The 13,197-nt window shown below is 35.2% G+C and overlaps 1 protein-coding gene across 1 annotated transcript in view; it reads left to right on the top strand.

The window, feature by feature from the left end:
* LMF1 (lipase maturation factor 1) overlaps nucleotides 1–13,197 on the top strand; it is a 745,091-nt gene that overhangs the window by 685,253 nt on the left and 46,641 nt on the right. Inside the window, exon 8 of the mRNA XM_074279711.1 lies at nucleotides 5,293–5,446. Coding sequence (XP_074135812.1) covers nucleotides 5,293–5,446 — 154 coding nt within the window. The remainder of the gene's footprint in view (nucleotides 1–5,292; nucleotides 5,447–13,197) is intronic.

A 13,197-nucleotide genomic window follows, 5' to 3' on the forward strand; every position in this document is an offset into this window, starting at 1 on the left:
GGTAAGGATATCTTACTTATCAGCTTGCCTAATAGACTTTTTTTGAGGAAAGTTGCTTGTAAATTTTAAATTACCATAGTAATGAGTTGTTTTTATTAAGGAGATACTAGCTATTTATTAATAGTAGTAATTTAATATAATTTATTTATTAATGCATTTAAATATAAAACAATATTGATAGTAAATACACAGTATTAATGTGCAATCACATTTACACTAATATTTAAATGTAAAATAATGTGAATAAACAAATTGTGCTAGCATATAGATACATATATTTATCAAAAGTCTATCTTTTTCCAACTCACTTCCAGTTGATCAATGATGGACAGAAACAACTACACCCAGAGAAGGAACACTGGGAAGTGAATGTAAACTGTTAGCACTAATATCTGTCTGCCCAGGTTACTTATACCTTCCGAATCTAATACTTAACGTGCAACAAGAAAATGGTATTTACACACATATATTGTATCTAGGTTATATTGTAACACATGTAAAATGTATGGGATTGCCTGTCATCCAGGGGAAGGAGTAGAGGGAGGGGATAATTTGGAAAAAATCAATACAAGGGATAATGTTATAAAAAAAAATTTCTCATGCATATATACTGTGGAAAAAAAATTCTAAAAAAAAAAGTCTATCTTTTTCTTACAAAATTAAAGGGCTGATATATTCCATTTGTTTGAATTCTTTGAGTCTTTCCATCTGCAACCAGCGGGTGTTTAGGATTGCTGGCACGTGGTACAACGTTCATTTTGGAGACTGTGAAGTGAAGTCACAAGGTTAGATGAATCAGTCCTACAAATGCCTTCTTTTTAAAAGCTCAGTGGGGAGCCAAGTCCTCCTGTGTACCTCATTACTTGCAGTTTCCCACTGATCCCATGGCTCAGCTCTGATGGGGAATTATAATAGTTTAGACACATACATTCTGGACCTTTTGCTTCCTTAATTAAGCAAGTCATTAAATGGGCACTAACCTTAAAAACATGCTTAATCTTCATTTCTCCAGCAAGTCCAGAATCTCAGGATTTAGGATATCACACTAAGGTGAGAGTTGGAGGCCTATTTGGGAGTGTGAAGCTTGGCTGTGAACTTGATCTTGGCATCACTAGGCTACAGATAATCATGAAAAAGGAAATAAGGGCCTTTTTTTTTTTTTTTTAACCCAGAGGAGAAAGACCTAATTAAGCATAGGCTGATGTGCACCTACATTCTTTATCACCTCATATCTGACCCAGGAAGAACTTGTTTCACATGCCTAGGGATTTCTCAGGAAAACAGGCCAGATATCTGAAGAGAGAGGTTCTTTATACTTCCCAGAATATTATTTCTTGCCATTTTGATACTTCTACATCATTTACATACAATGTACTAGAGCAAGAAGTGGTCATCCAATAAACCCATGCAGAGAGTTCTATCCCAGAAAGTTCATTTCATGTGAAATGAGTTTCCTATAAAATAACATGTCAGTATTATAAGTAGTTAAAAATCTGAAATCAAGACATATGAAGAAATCAAAACTCTTTAATTGGTGTATCTTCCCAGACAGAATAATGAGACATCTTTGGAACAGGGTACACATCTATAGGGTACCCTGTGGAAGATCTCTTTTACATGTTGTGTTCCACTAATTATGTGCCTTTAACACATCATTTGCTTACTCTGGTCTTAGTTTTGCCTTTTTTAGGGAAGTTCATACTGTGTACTGAGAAAAGCTCAAAATGAGTACATGATTTAGAAAGAATAGGTAATACCTTAAGCAAATTGGAGGAGCATGGAAAAAATTACTCATTATATCTGGATAAGGGAAGAATTTATGGCTAAACATGAGATAGAAAGAATCATGGGACCATTTTAATTAAAAGAAATTTTAAAAGTTTTTTTGATCCTTATACAGAATGGAAATTCTAGACCCTCTTCATCCTGCTTGTCATGAACTGAATTTATTCCATCCTTTCAATGTCCTTTCTAAAATGTCAAATTTAAATATCAACAGAATTTTCCATAACAGAGAGCAGGGAAACAATAATTTTCCTCTTTCTGTAGACTAATAGAGGACATCTTTTTCAGCTGTAATATCACACTATTGACACCTATGGAATTTTTCTTCCAATAAGACCTAGGTAACTTAGTCACACCTTTCATATTCTACACTTGAGTTTTTCATTTTTTTATTCTTAATTTAATAGCAGAGGGAAAAAAGAATGCTTCTACATATAAAGTAGAAAAAAAAAGAAGAGTGTATGTGAAATCATAAATATTATATACATTTTGGATTTTTTTAAACATATATTACAGTTGAAATTATCTTGCTTTTCTGTGTTTCTCTCTAAATTTCATTATGTTCCTTCCCTCCTTTTCATCTTTTTATGGAATTTAAAATTTTCTCTCTCTTTTTTTTGACTTTATCACTAAGTTTTCCCTCTTCCCAAGTTATCCCATCCATATGAAAATTAAAAACAGCAAATAGAAAACTTGTAACAGATAAGCCTAGGCAAAACAAAACTGAACAAAACAAATCCACATATTTACATGTCCAAAAAAGGTTGTCTTTTTCTGTATGTTGGGTCTGTGATTTCCCTGTCAGGAGAGCATCCTTCACAATTAGTCTTTGGGAGTTGTGGTTGGTCATCGCATTAATCAATTTATACTAGATTTTTTAAACTTAGTTGTAGAACATTTATCTTTCCTACAGAACTCACTTTTGTTCAGCTTATTACAGAATAGAATGGGAAAGATTCAGTTACATAAGGAAATAGTAGGGGAACAAAAAAAGGTTTGAACAAAAATTTCAGTGATAAGCATACATATAATCATTCAAGAGACCAAAGAGCCATATGGTCTGGTTGGTGCTGAGTGTTTGTACAGATAAGAAAAAAAGCTAAAGTCTGAGGCATAAGTTGAGACCAGACTATGAAAAACTTTAGATTCCAGATAAAGCAATTTCGAGTTGACCTTATTGGAAATGGGGAACCACAATTGAATAATCTGAAAAGAATCAAAGAAAAAGTCAATTTGGAAAACATAACAGTACAGATGTCTGTAAAAAGACAGATTAGGCATGTGCAGCATATCCACTTTAATCTCAACTCCCACTCAGTCTAGAACTGGGCTACTGGAGGGCAAACCTAAGGAGTTAAAGGGATTATCTTGCTACCACCATACAATTCATGAGCTGGGTTTTTCCTGCCTTGACTGTGAGGAAAATCAATTTAGATATCATAGCATAAATAAATGCTATAATAATAATATTAAACAATAAAAAACAATTAAATTAATTATTTAATAAATTATTATGTAAATATGTAATGAAATAAATTAAATAATAATAAATAAATGGTATAAAATATGCCCCATCCCATGCCTACCTCCACCCCTGCCTAAGTCAGTGATGTGCTCTCCCATCAGTACATACAAAGACCAGGGGAAAGTCAGCTAAAATTTAGTGAGTAATTCAGTTCCTGGTTCCTGGAATTCCTTTTCTTCGTTTCAAGGAGAGTTAAGTAAGAAGTTCCTCCTAGATATAGCATGGTCTCCTTTAAGCCTTGTGAATCTGTACCAAGTCTTTCTCTGGTACGCAGTGCAGACTGTGCCAGCAGACATTGTCTCAGGGAGGATAATGCTAGAATAGTGAGAGGAAGGGGGGTAGGAGAAAATCCCTCCAGACCTTTTGGAAATTCAGAGTCCTCCAGCCAAGCCGTATTGAGAGGGGAAAGGATCCAAGGCTGAAACCAAAGTGCTCTTTTCTTTTTCCAAGTGACTCATGGGATTTAACTGAAATTCTTCATTTGCCACTCATTTGCTAGGATCCCCATCTTTGCCAGCTACTTAAATAACCTGATCTTCTATTTTATAGGCAATCTACAAGCCCTCATAACTAAGTTTGCTCAGCCAATTTGAACACCTCCTATCAACTCTATTCTCTTACTCTAAAGTGTTTCATTATTTGGTTAATTGAAGATTGTTTTCTCTTCATAAAAGCATCTAGGCATTTTATCTTAGCAAGGTAGGCTTGAAGTCAAAAAGACTAAGGTCTTTACGAAGACCTTAAATCTGGCCTTGAATATTAGATGTGTGATCCAGGGGAAGACACCTAACCTTAATTTGCCTCAGTTTTCTTAACTGCAAAATGGCTTCCCAACAGGATTTCTGTGAAGATTAAAAGAGACAATATTTCTAAAGCACTTAGCACATAATATTTATAGAGCACTTAGTGGCAAGTAGTAGGATAATGTACTTATTCTCCTTTGAGTGACTTGATAACCTATTCAATCAATTCCATCCATTTTCATTTAAATGGGGTTAAGGCCTCTATATAATATTCTTTAAAAGAATATGTGGGCTCCAACTGAATTATTTTTCTTTTTTTTTTAAGTTTTATTATTATTTTTTCATATTTAATCACAGTTATTTATCAGGATAATTATAACAGGGGACTTTCCCTTCTAAGCAAGAAAAATAGTTAAACAAATATATCTAGAACAATGAATATCTTTAGACATGGTATGGGACACTCTGCCCCACCTCCCCCTCTTCCCCATTTTCCCAAGACCCTTATCTCCCTGCCAAGAGGATGTATATAAGTTTTATTACCTGTCTTCAGAGACTAAGATTAGTCATAACAATTACTGGGTTTGATTTCACTTTAGTTTGCTGTTTATTTACTTTATTGACATCATTATGTATATTGTTCTCCTAGCTCTCCCCTTTTCACTGTGCCAGCTCATATTTCTTCTTTCCATATTTCTCTGAATTTTTCTCATATTTGATATTTCTTATCCCACAGGAATATTCCATTATATTCATATGCCATATCCAACTGAACTATTTTCCCTGCTGCCTCTAAAACATGTATTATTTGGTTTGGCCCCTTTGTTTAATATTAGAGAAAATGGCAGCTTTGGGAAAATTATATAACAAACTGGTAATTTGGGCTAAGAACTTGAAAAGTAGAGTCCTAGAGGCCATTCCAAACTTCTGGAATGTATTAATAAGATAACCACATTACTTGCAATCTAATGATGAAAAAATAAATTTAGCCTTAAAAGAGGTAGAAGTAATAACAGCAACTGTGTACCTAGCATTTTAGGTTCTATAAATACTTTCTTCTCAATGCATTATTATGCCTATTTTACAGAAGAGGAAATAGGAGAGTAAAATATATTGTTCAAAGTCACACTACTAGTATATGGTGAAGCCAGAATTTGAACACATGTATGCAGATTGCCATTCCAGTGTTTTCAGTTCAAACTGAAAACTTTAACTCATTTCTCTTTCTTTTATTTTCAGGCTGTTTGGTGCGAAGACTGGTAAATGTCTCTTTAGGTATCTTGATTGCCTACCTAAGCATTCCTGTGATTATGAATTTGCTTAATTCCAATCAAGTTATGAATACCTCATTCAACCCTCTCCGAATAGTCAACACTTATGGAGCATTTGGAAGGTATGATTCATTTTCAGGGTATTTTTTATCCAAATTTATCTTCTTATTCTATTATCTATTATCTTTCCTTTTTTCTCAGATGGACTCTCTGTCTCACTTGATTTTTTTTTAAAAATTTTATTTATTTATTTAGTGTTTTTCCCCCAGTTATATTTAAAACATTTTTTTACATTTTGTTTTTAAAATTTTTGCATTCCAGTTTCTCTCTTTTACCCCCACCCAAAATTAAGAAACCACATGTGAAGTTATGCAAAACATTTCCATAAAAGTCATGTTGTTTTATTATTATTTTATTTTAATAATTATTTTATTATTAATACCTATTATTGTCTATATAATATTCTCCAGGAGCCTCAGGGGAAAGTACATAGGGTTAATTCCAGATATGTAGCATTGTTGAACTGCAGTAGAAAAAACTCTAGATTTAAAATGAGAAGATTTGAATTCAAATCCTGGCTCACAAAACTATTAGATTCTAATCAGCCATTGGAAATCCTGTTGGTTTTGTTTTTCAGTTGTTTTTTAGTCATATCCAATTCTTTATGATCCCATTTGGGATTTCCTTGGCAAAGATAATGGAATAGCTTGCTGTTTTCTTCTCTAGCTCATTTTACAGATGAGGAAACTGAGGCAAATAGGGTAAAGTAACTTTTCCAAGGTCATGAAGCTATAATTCCCTGAAGCTGATTTGAACCCAGTTGTTCCTGATTCCACACCTGCCATTCTATCAGCTGTGCCACTCAACTGTCCTATTAGAAATGTCTAAACAAATAATTGCACTAAAGGACAGATAAGGTCATTTCAAAGGGGAAACCATGGAAAATTGATATAGCTTGATTCGCAGTTCACTGGTCCTATAAGGGAATAAACCCTTATGAGTCTACGTATACTTATTAATTTACTTCCCCAGAACTTCTTCTGAATCAGGAAACAAGCTATCTTTTGCCAAAGATAGAATCATTATAGAATCATTATAGAATTCCAGAAAGAATCCTGGAATTTACCTGTTCTCTAATAATAGATACACAAAGAAATTCAGAGGAGGGATGATCCAAGAAAGGAACTTATTATATAAGAGACCATTTGCCTAGATGTCTGAACACAAGTGCACAGAATGAATTAAATATCCTAGTGTAAGGAGGCAAAGTTTACCTCACAGGTACTACTGAGACTTGATGGATTATAGTTCTGGGACATTCCTAATTCAAAAGAAAAAGGGTAGGCAAAAGGCAAGGTGTGGGAGGAGGTGGAAAACTGCAATTTATTAAGAAAACTTGTTCCACGTATAGAAATCTAGGAAACATGGTACAGAGTACCTTGGCAAAAATTAACAGAGGCAGATAAAGAAAGAAACAATCTTGACACTAGGGCAAACTGCAGATTATCTAGACAGAGAAAATACAAGAGATATTTCAAAAGCAATTTATAAACCTGACACAGAGATTTGATAGAATGGTGTTGGGAAGAAGCAGGGCTGGGCCTTCAATTAATATCTCAAGGATTCACCTTTTTACACACACTCATAGCAGAATAGCTAATAATTTTTTGATTTGCCATAAAGATAATTATCTCTTTCAAAAAACAAAAACAAAAAACAAGACCAAAAAGAGACGATTCTTAGAGAAGTCTGAAGACCTGGTTCCTTCATAGACTTTTAGGGAACTGATTTTGAGGATTCTAGAGAAAGAGTAGGTAGGATCCTGTGAAGTAAAATTCCACAATCTGATAAGAAAGGCCCAAAGGTGAAATTCTGAAGGTTAAAAAAAAGGTGGGGGGGGGGGAAGAACAGTTGTGGTAAAAAATAAAAAGGAAGGATAGTCTAAAGATACCAATGTGGATGCATGTAAAACCCACCAATTTAGATTTTTTAAAAGACATATCTAAAAGGTAGAAGCAAAGGTAAATGACAGAAGATAATTATAAATATGTAGCCTGGCCTTGTAAAAAATAGTATCAGAAGTGCTAATGTTCAGAATAGGCTAAGGCTGACAAGGAAAATTAAGGACAACAAAATAGGCTTTTTTTTTTTTTTAAGCTAAATTGGATTGAAAAATTGAAGAGAATAAAAGATTACATTGCTTAGAATACATGGGATAATAATTAACAATAGACAAAAAAAATTATTTTGCTTCTCTTTTCTCTGAAAACTAGAATGATCTTTAGGATTGGAAAGTTCAGAACAAGTCTATCTATGATGAATTGATTATCAAAATACATAAAGAAATAACAGTGATAGAGCACTTAACTCTCCTTAATGAGTGTGTGGTTTAAGAAATCAAGTTAGTATACTAAAGAAAATGGTAAATGTGATGGCTGTGCCATTGTTAATCATTTCTAAAAGTTTATAGAAAACAGCAAAGGTACCAAAGGATTGGATAAAAGGAGATGTTACCTAGATCTCCCCCCAAATGGAAGAAAATCTAATCTGAAAACTCTTAAGATCAATGGGTTTGCCTTTGATTTGTGCCATTTTATTTAGTAAGACAATGGATGATGAATACTTGCAAAAGCTAGCATATCTTCATCAAAAACAAGTCATGACAAGTTAATTTTATTTTGTCGTTTTGGACAAGAGTTTGAAGCCTGGTAAATCAAGGAAGTGATCTAGAGCTAGCTTACCTATATGTCAGTAAACGATATGGCAAAGTCTCTCAAAATATTCCTGTGGAAAAGATGGAAAGGTGTATATAGTACTGACACTACCGTTAGATGGTTTGGTTAAATAGGCAGACTCAAGTTCATGAGGTAATGAAAAGAAAATTAAATGTGGAATCACAGAACTAGTTTAAATACTGCCATTGCTACCTTCTGTGTGTGTGATATTAGGCAAGTCATTTAACTTCTCTGGGCACCAGTTTCCTCATCTCTAAAATTAAAGGATTGAACTTTAAAGTTACTTCAGACTTTAGATCTATGGTCTAAAGAACTTAATGGACCAGATGCCTCTCAAGTGAATATTAAAACATTAAAGATTTTATATCAAGAAAAATAAAATAAATAAAAATAAAAAGATTTTATGTCAGCTTGGAAGGCAATCTTCAGTGGAATTTTCTAGAAGTTTGTGCTTGGTCTTCCTTGCTATAACATTTTAATTAATGGCTCAGAGAAAGGCATAGGTAGTATATTTACCAAATTTATAGAGGACACAAAGGTATAAAAATAATTAACATACTGAATGACAGAATTAAAATATAAAAAGATCTTTAGAGGCTAGAACTCTGGAATTGATCTAGAGATTAAAAGAAATGAATATAAAGTTAGTCTTATACTGGAGTTCAAAACCTGGCTTTTACAAGTAGAAGATGAGGAAAGCACGACACACCAAAAGTTCAACTAAAAAAAGATCTGGGGGTTTTAGTTAACTGAAAGCTCAATATGAGTCAATAGTGTAATATAACAGCCAAGAAAAAGATAAAGGCTGCTTTAAGAGATGGATAGTGCCTATGACTGAGTAGTTAATAGCTCACAAAGTTCATTATCATGTTCATTTCGAGACAACACAATTTTGGAAAGACTTTGGTAAATTGGAGAATGTCTAAAGAAGGGCAGTCCAGATGGTGAATAGCCATAAGTTCATGCCCAGTGAAGCTATGGGAGAATTCTAGGAAAGGAAGGAGAGATATTTAGGTGAGAGAAGACTGGAGAAGGTGCAGAAAATATTAGCTGTTATACAAAGGAGAGATAAGATTTGTTCTGTCTGGCAACAAAGGACAAAACTAAAAGCATTGACTAACATCATAAAGAGACAAATTTAAGCTTTTCTTTTGGCACTATACAAAGGCAGTGTGGGCCCCAAAAAGTGTTATCTCTCTGGAAGACTTCAATATAAATTGGATTATTGCTTGTTAGGTGTTTTGTAGAAGGGTTTCTTTTACTGGATAACTTCTGGGCTCCTTCCGACTCTAAGAATCTGTGAAAAGTGCCTTCTGTGATACTCTATCCTATTTAAGCCCCTCATTTTACCAATGGGCAAATCAAAGCCCAGAATGGGGCAGTGACTTGTACATCACATGTTTGTGGCACAACAAAGCATCAAACTGGGCTTTGGCACTGGGGCCAAAGGTCTTCACTACAGAATCATAAGAAGAGCACTTCAGGATAAACACCAGATTGTCATGTTTGTGCACTCTAACATCAATCCTCCCAGAATCACCAAAATAGCAGAAATATTCACAACCTCCAGCATTCACTGAACATATTGGAAGAAAGAGCAAGCTCATATTACCTGATAGTAAAGCATCAAACCACTCTGATAAAACTGGCTACAAAAAATATGGGGTCATTTTCAGCAGTACTTTTTAAAAAAATTGCTTATTGATTATCTTTTATTTTTATATTGCCTAGATTTCCCCCTGTATGCTATATTTTCCCATATTTCCCCCATATAAAATAAAATTTTAAAGAAAAGGAAAAAAACAGCAAATAGATTGATACATTTTAAAAATCTGATGTCATATGCAATTTTCCACAGTCATAAACCACTCCCAACCCCACTGCCACAAAGGAACAAGGGAGGCATCTTCTCATATCATCTCTTTTTTAGAGCCAGCTTTCGTAGTACTTATGTAATATCCTTTTTGATCATTTTGTGTGGGCTGTTCTTCCTTCTCATTGGGTTACCATTTTCCTGGCTCAGTTAATTTCACTTCTAAGCAGTTCTTTAGAAGGAGAGGTCTGCAGCTAGAAGAATAGCTTCTGGGCTTCTTGTGATCAAACCAGTAGATACTGATTAAGCTTTTACTGTTGCTAGGTACCTTCTTGTACTTAGCATCAACTTCAACCCCTTACTCTCCTTTGCCCCACAAGTCAGTTGTCAGAGCTTGTCATTCCTTCTTTTACAGGATCTCAGTGCCTTCTCTCTCTTCACACAGCTGCCACCTTAGTTAAAGTCTTTATCACCTCTTACCTGGATTAATGCAGCAGCCTTCAGGTTGATCTCCCTGCTCCAGTACATCCTGCATCCTGCAGCCAGTCCAATTTTCTTTAAATGCTTATCTGACCAGGTGACTTCCCTATTCAGCCAATCCCAGTGGCTCCCTATGGCTTCTAAAATAAAATATAATCTTCTTTTTTAAAGCTCTTCCCACTTGCTCTTTCTGCCATCCACCCAGACTGGCCTTCTTTCTGTATCTCACCCAAGACAATCCACCTTTACTTCCATGTCTTTGCATTGGCCAGCTCGTGTGCCTGGAATTCACTCCCTTCATACCTGCAATTTAGAGTCTCTTCTATTAAGATGCAGCTCTATATTCTGCATGAAGTCTTTTCTGATCACTCGGTAACTATAAAGACCTTTGCTCTCAAAACTACCTTGTTTTTACTGCTTTCTACATATTTATATTTATTCCTTTTATATTTATGCTGTTTATATATATTCATCCGTTCTTATCTTTCTTATTATGTATGTAAGTTCCTTTCAGAGAAAGATTTTTTTCACCAATTATACTGGCATCCCCAGAGCATGGCACAATGCCTGGCACATAGTAGGTACTTGTCAAGTATATGTGATTTACTGATTGATTGGTGTTTCATTAGATTGGAAATCTGTTTCTTTTAAGGTAAGTTAACTCATCCCAAAGGGATGTATTAAAAATATTTCCATAATGTTTTGGTAATCCTACCCTATATCAACCATTAAAAAACATTTCTAGCTCAATCTGAACATTCAAGGGCATGAAAATTGAAATTTATATGGTAGACATTGACTATTATTTTTAATAGAAATTGTTATCCCAAGTTTCCACTGGGAAATGCAGCCTAGGGTATAATTCCATCATAGTCACTTTAATTAACGAATTTGTGAAAACACTTATTAGGTTATGATGCAAATTCTAGAAATTTGTTTAGTGAACCATAGTGAGCCATTATAGGATGAAATGAGCACAAGCATCTATTTCCCCATCAAGTTAGTATTCTTTCTTTACTGAAAATGTTGAATCCCTAAACAAAAGGAAACTAGAAAGAAGATGATGGGATGGGAAAAAGCATTTTGTTGTTTAGTAGTTTTTGAGTTGTGTCTGGTTCTTTGTGATCCCATTTGGTATTTTCTTGGCAGATATACTGAACTGATTTTCCTTTTTCTTCTCCAGCTCATTCTACAGATAAGGAAACTGAGGCAAATGGGGTTAAGTGAGTCATCCAGGGTCACATAGCTCAGTGTCAGAGACCAGATTTGAACTGAGGAAGATGTGATTTCCTAACTCCAGGCCCAGGGCTCTAGCTACTGTACCACCTAATTGCCCCTAAGAAAAATGCTTATAAATTTCAAATAATTCAGTGTGAAAGAGGGTGTGTGCATTGGGAGTTAAGGGGTGACTTCCATTCAGTTATTTTAATTACATGTGTGGAAATATCTAATTTTGTCACCAAAACCCTGTCTACCAATAGGACTCTGGTGATTCACTTCTCATGTGTCCCTATGCTTTTGGAGTATCTTTACTCTGTACTCTGTATTCTGTGCTCCAAACGAACCGGAATCCTTGCCATCTCCCAGAACATTTGCCCCAATGTCTGTGGGTTTAAGTTCAAAGCCTCGCTAAAATTCCTCTTGTGCCATAAAACATTCCTGGAACTCACCAGGCAAAAGTGAGTGATCTTTCTTTCCTCAAACCTCAGATATCCTATTCTAGGCTGCACTGTAATTGTATAATTATTTTTATTACATTACACATTTTTGTTTCATATTCCCCTTGTAGTCTGGGGACCATATCTTTGTAGCTCTGAGTATATACTGTTGCAAACTGTAGATTAGGACCTAAATGGAGTATAAATATCTGAAATGAAAGTAACACGCTGGTATAGAACATAGTGTTTGCTGTGTGGCATCCTGAGAACATATATGGAGGCCTGTTTAGGGGCTAACTTTCTAAGCCTCTCTGTACACTTCCAATTAGGTGCAATGATTTTGTTTTCACTTTCTGTTTTCCTTGGCAGAGCTCTCCCTCCTCCTGCCCTAACAACCCCTATGACTTCTGCTCCCACCCCCAACTGCTGCTGAGCAATAGCTTTGTGAGACCCATTTCTCAGCCAGAATGGTGCCATGCTTGGATGCCTTAAGACAGCTGTTAATGGGGCCCCATGAGTCAGCTATTAATGGGTGTTCTTTAAGCACTGTGTCTGGGATTTTCTCAGCTGACCGGAGGCCAGACATTAGAACAGACAACCAGTCAGAGTTTGTGTGTGTGTGTGTGTGTGTGTGTGTGTGTGTGTGTGTGTGTGTGTGTGGCCTTCATTATACCATTAAAAGAACTAAACTTACACACTGTTGGTTCAAAGACAGAAGGAATAAGAAATCGGGGGGAACCTTCCAACCTTCCACCCTGCTGATGGAGCCACTTTTCTGCTCTGCTTGTCTCAGTTACAATTGGTCAATCAACAGGTATTTCTTGAGTGCCTGCTATGGGCTAAACTTAGTACTAGTATCTACTAGGCACACAATATTTTTTCACTTAGACTATCGTCACTTGCAAGAGTGACTCCCTCAATATCAAAATGTTCTAATTACCATAATAACAACCTCAGCTCTCCAGCCACCCAAAATGAAAAATTTTCTGGTTAGTTCACAGTCAGCAACACAGGCACAGCAAGAAATTGGCGATACAAATGTTCACAGAGTATTTCCTTCACCATAACCCTACATACATATTATTTATCTCCATTTTAAAGATGGGAAAAAAAAGATGGGAAAACAGCTTCAGATTGGATCACTTGCCCATGGTCACAAATCTAAGAGTCTGAGTCAGAATTTGAAC

This window comes from Sminthopsis crassicaudata, chromosome 1 (assembly GCF_048593235.1).
Source record: "Sminthopsis crassicaudata isolate SCR6 chromosome 1, ASM4859323v1, whole genome shotgun sequence".
Classification (NCBI taxonomy): Eukaryota; Metazoa; Chordata; class Mammalia; order Dasyuromorphia; family Dasyuridae; genus Sminthopsis; species Sminthopsis crassicaudata.